The sequence below is a fragment of the Grammomys surdaster genome, unplaced genomic scaffold (genome assembly GCF_004785775.1).
Source record: "Grammomys surdaster isolate TR1022 unplaced genomic scaffold, NIH_TR_1.0 167, whole genome shotgun sequence".
NCBI lineage: Eukaryota > Metazoa > Chordata > Mammalia > Rodentia > Muridae > Grammomys > Grammomys surdaster.
In genome coordinates this window covers 9594990-9600104 of record NW_021604615.1, presented here as the reverse complement: position 1 = coordinate 9600104, position 5115 = coordinate 9594990, and the positions used below count along the sequence as shown (strand labels likewise).

General features: G+C 50.3%; 1 protein-coding gene and 1 long non-coding RNA gene across 7 annotated transcripts in view; one reads left to right on the top strand and one right to left on the bottom strand.

Moving 5' to 3' along the window:
* Positions 1-330: 330 nt before the first annotated feature.
* Arhgef10 (Rho guanine nucleotide exchange factor 10) overlaps positions 331-5115 on the bottom strand; it is an 88010-nt gene continuing 83225 nt past the window's right edge. For 2 of the 4 annotated variants that reach the window (XM_028766404.1, XM_028766402.1), the window contains 2 exons: positions 3927-4049; positions 334-2084 (listed from right to left, as the gene is read on the bottom strand). In XM_028766404.1, the coding sequence (XP_028622237.1) occupies positions 1573-2084; positions 3927-4049 (635 nt within the window). In that variant the 3' untranslated portion in view covers positions 334-1572. Of the gene's footprint in view, positions 2085-3926; positions 4050-5115 lie in introns of all 4 variants that reach the window. The other 2 variants (XM_028766400.1, XM_028766401.1) reach the window with 2 other exon arrangements.
* The window catches only part of LOC114620311, a 12458-nt gene continuing 11211 nt past the window's right edge, over positions 3869-5115 (top strand). For all 3 annotated transcript variants that reach the window (XR_003711298.1, XR_003711299.1, XR_003711300.1), the window contains exon 1: positions 3869-4277. This is a non-coding gene — a long non-coding RNA (uncharacterized LOC114620311). The remainder of the gene's footprint in view (positions 4278-5115) is intronic.

The window sequence follows — 5115 nt, the reverse complement described above, 5'->3', positions numbered from 1 at the left end:
TGCGGTGGAGCTTTCTCTGTGAGAATCTTGTTATCTGCAGTGTGGAAACGGCCATGGCACCCGCCTTCCAGGACCACGAGCTTGCTCTGTGCCTCTCTTCTGTCTGTCCTCGAGGAGTCCACCTTGGGTCTTGGAAACTATCAGTAGGACAGGCAAATTATATGACCTTCTGGGGTAATACATCGTGAGAACTGGCGAGGGCGGGAGGCTTTGGAGGGTCCCAGCCCACCTGTAAGTCTCTGCATCTGGCCACTACGATGCCAGGACTGAGAGAAGGGGGCTGCTTCCTCCCTTTCATATTTTACAGGGGGGAAAAAAGGCAACTTGTAATACTGTATTCTAAAATAGAAAGTCTTTTATTTTATCAAATGAGATAGCAGCTAATAGTTTAAGAAAGCTTGGGTATATGTGCAATTTAGAAAATATTTGGCTAAGTTAAAAGTTAGCATTGTAGTCCTTTGTAAAGTGCTGAGAAGTTGTTTCTGGTGAATATCTGCATTAGGTTTAAAAAAACAACAACTTTTTTTAAAAATCTATCCAGTAAGTGAAACACTGACGTATAAATACAGGCTGAGCAAACGGAGTCTACGGGTTATTCATGCTCCTTGACATTCACAGCTGCTTCTCAGGTGTCCCACATGACCCTGTGTGTTCTTTGGGAGGGGGGATGGCATAGGGATGGCAGACAGTGGGCACAGCGACTGACTGATCAGCACCATGGACCACTCAGAATGAGTGTCCAACTGTGGATGGCTCTCCGATGGCAGGTGCACAGAACACCGGCGACGCATCTAGCGCCATCCCTGCATGACTGGGCCGGCATGTGTCCCACGCAGAGACCAACGTCATTTAGTATGAGAAGGCAAGTATGGTTTGGCGCGGTGGCTGGAGATCAATGTTGATAGGTACTGAGCATTTTGGCTTAAAGTAAAGATTATGTGTGAAACGTTACAGATAGTACATTGACTAAAATGTTAACTGTCCATTTTTAATAGAAAAAAATGCAATATAAAAACACTATTTGTTAAAGGGCACATAACAGTCTATTTTGGAAAGCCTCGGTCACTCTGCCCCCTCCCCCTAAAAAAACAAGCTGACTGGACTGGGGCGTGTTACCTGGCTTTCTAAATTGTTACAGTCTGTATTCTGGAATTTAAAAATATATATGGATTATAAATAGCAGTAGTGAGTCTGACTCAAGTAGAATGATTTTGAGAGTTGTTAGTGACCGCTATGCTACTGGATGCTGCGTTCCCCGTCAGCTCTCTGAGATGGGACCCCATGCAGCCAGCTCACTTGGCGCCCCAGGTGAATGATGGGGCAGACTAGAGCGTTATCCCGGATCGTCGATCAGTGACCCCAAGGCCAGAAGGCTCATCTGCTTCCCCAGCACATCTGGGCCAGCTGTGCGATGGGAGAAAGGCAGGAAGGCCGCGTGACCACAGCCTATTTCTTTTCCAAACTCCGCTTCCAGTCGGTCCCAGTGGTATGGATGCGGCCTCCGTCGGTTGGCCTGCATCTGGCTGAGAGTCGTCCTTGCTTGCTGCTTGATGCCGGGCAGCAGCCTCTGACCTACATGCTTAGCAGTGGGATCTGCCACACCATCACTGAAGAAACCAGGTCCTCCTGAGAAGGCTGCCTGGCCTTCCTGTGTACACGCCGGTGACCCTGGCCCCCGCACACCACCAGGGCTGAGCTGGCTCTGGCTCGCCTAGAGCTCTGTGCCCTGCTCCTTGGGGAGGCACTGGGGTCCCTCAGCAGGTCACACAGGCTGCTGTCCACTGATCTGTGCTCTAGGGAGCTGGAACCGTGGGACAGGCTCAGTGACCCCGAGGATGAAGACAGGTCATTCTTCTGAGCTGTCAATCCTAGGGAGTCTCCCAACCAAACGGTTGTGTAGGTGTCAGTCTGGCCCGGGCAACAAGTACCCTCCTCATTGCAGAGCGAGTCCTTGGGGTCTTCGTCCTGAAGCTCAGAACCGGAACGTGGTCTGTCCCTGGCTCTGTCCTTGTTCTGAAACGCTGTGGCCGTGACGATGAACTTAACGGGCCCGTTATGCGCATGGTAGGAGACCATGCCTCGCCCTGGGGAACAATTCAACAAAGATCTTTAATAACAAGCATGCAGCATAGGGTATCAAAGTGCGGGATCTGATCCCACGGCCCCTGCCCAGACAGAAGCTTGGTAAGTGGCATCAACACAGGGCGATTAAAGCAGAAACGCCTTAGATCACATCCCTGTGGACTTAGTCACCTAAAGCCTTAAACTGACGGCTCTGCGGATGAGAAAGCTTAGTGTCCTCAAAAAGGACAGGGGTGCAGGTCCCAACGCCCACACTGGACAGCTCACAACTGCCTGAAACTACAAACGCAGGGAAACTTATGCTCTCATCTGGACTCTGTGTACTACACTCATATGGCATAGATAAACACACCACACACACACACACACACACACACACACACACAGAGAAAGAGAGAGAGAGACAGAGAGAGAGAGAGAGAGAGAGAGAGACAGAGACAGAGACAGAGACAGAGACAGAGACAGACAGACAGATAGAGAGAAAGAGACAGACAGACAGACAGACAGACAGACAGACAGAATATATACATACATATAAGTGATTCTCCAAAGTTAAGATCATATTTTCTTATACTCACACCCCTGAAATAACATAATAAAACGTTTTTTAGCTTTAGGAATGAAATTCTCCCTCACTTGCTCTGTGCAAATGCATCTTATTTCTCTAAGTCTTAAGAAGTCAAACACTGAAGTGGTCCAGTGTTAGGAACTCAAAGTCTACACAACCGGAAGCTCCTGGCAATTTCCATTGCCAAAGTTTTCAGAGCATGCAAAAAACCAAACCAAACCAAAACAAAACACACAAACAAGAAACCAACAACAACAACAAAAACCAAAACCCAATTCCATAGTTGTTTATTAAAATCAGAACTTCTGTCTCCCTGTGGCGCGCCCTGCTGTCAGGGACACCTGGTGGCCTCCTGGCCACTGACAGGAGAGCTGCCTCCCTATGTCATTGATCTCCGCTGTGTTTTAGGGGTGCAAACTCATGTGAGGTTCAACTTGGAGAACGAAACTGAAGGAAGGCTAGGGAGAGGGAGAGGTGAATTGAGAAGGCTGGCTGGGGTCTCGGACAGACAAACGATGCCCCAGCGTCGCTGCTGGGTGGCAGGCGTGTGGCCTCTATGCTATCCCATTATAACTGAAGCAGAAAACATTCCTCAATGAAAACTTTACCTCCTAACAAAACTGAAACTTTTAAAATGAGTGAGTGTGTGCTGGGGCTGTAGCTGGGTGGCAGGTGTGAATGTCTATCATGTGAGGCCCCAGATTCACCCCTCAGCACTGAAGATGAAAGGGGGGTGAAAGAGGAAGGGAAGGGGGGTGCAACAGCTCTCAGCCATGTTCTCTTCAACGAAAGCAACCACTTCCTAAACAGTTCCCCACCTCTCACTGGAACATTCAGGCTGTCTCTTCCATGCTACTGAAGTCTTCCCAGCATGCTTTGTTCCTGGCCGGGGCTTGCCTGAGCAGCGTCCTGAAGTAGAAACCCCAAGACCCGTGATGCTGGGCTGCTTTCCAAGCCTGCTGCCCAGTGTGAACTGGGATAGCCAGAAGCAAAACTCAGGGGAGGAGGGGGGCATACCCAGCCTCCTCTACACCCAGGAAGAAGGGTTCCATTTCCACTGAGCAAACCCTATGTTCTGATGGGAACTAGTGGGTGCTCAGGGTCAGTTCTCTCGGGACTGACAACGACAACAAGAAAAGCAGAAGTATAAAGAGAACATACAAATGGAGCCAGCCAAGCATCTCTACTAAGTACCCTACAGTTCTCTAAAGATGACAGGGCAGCAAGATGCTGAGCTGCTCTGAGGAGAGGAAGGCACACTGCTGTGTCCACTTACCTGTCACTTTGGGGATACCCTGAAGCCGAGGGACTGGCAGGGCCACCACAACCCCCAGGCTGGTACCAACCATGAGCAAGCCGTGGCAGACAAGCAGGCTGGTCACAGACAGACGCTGGTGCCCTGGGAGAGAGAGAGAGAGAGAGAGAGAGAGAGAAGTGTTCGATGCCCTGCCCCTTGCTCAGGTGGCAGTGCTGGGTAGAGAGCAGAGGGCAGATGTGAAGCTGGGGAATGCTTCGAACAGAACATAAAGGCCAGTCTCCTGAGTCTCCTAAGCCTCGTGGCAGGATGGGCTGTTAGGATGCTCACACCTGTGTCCTGAGCCTTCCTCCACCAGAAGAGAAAGACAAGGTCAGTGCACCTCACCTGGAGAGCAGCGAGCACAGAGGCAGGTCTCCAGTCTGTTTTCAGACCAGCCTTGCCAGGGGTGAGCCAACCCAGAGCTACTGAAATCAGCGCCTCCTTCCCCTCCCTCCTCTCATGTGTGCATGTGTGTGTGTGTGTCTGTCTGTCTGCCTGTCTCTTACAACACACACACGCACATACACTGGCAGCACAGTGCAATCAAGAGGCACTGTCTGCCTGGCTTCCAGACTTTCAGCCCAAGGGCACCCTGCAATCATGGTGCTAGTGATGGTAACAGCACCATGGGGTCTGAGAAGTCTCTGGGACGCCTGCTCTGTTCTGGCAGGCTGCTCTGTAGCCAGGAAACTGACCAGGCCAGCAGCGGGACTTGGGAGGAATGGGTATCACTGCCTGAGGGGTGGGTAACATCTGTCTCTCAGGTCCAGAGTATCAGGGAGCCTGCAAAGGGCTCTGCGTCTATGGAAAGGGTCACTGGGCTGAAAGAGTCTTAAGATTTGTCCTGGCGTTGGGCCCAAAGCCGACCAGCACAGAGGGAGGCACAGAGTTTGCTCACGGAGTGCTCTTTGCCTCTTGTTTTCTGTAGAACAAAGGTTATTTTTGCTATATCTGCCTCTGACACAAAGTTCACGCTAAGGACAGGCAAACAGTGGGGCCAAAGTGGACTGTGTGTTTTCAGAGGCCACTTTTATGAAATGCTTAGACTTCAAAACAGATGTTTTAAAATAAAAGGCATTCCTCTTTCTTTTCTTTTTTTTTCTTTTTTCCTTCCTTCCTTCCTTCCTTCCTTCCTTCCTTCCTTCCTTCCTTCCTTCCTTCCTTCCTT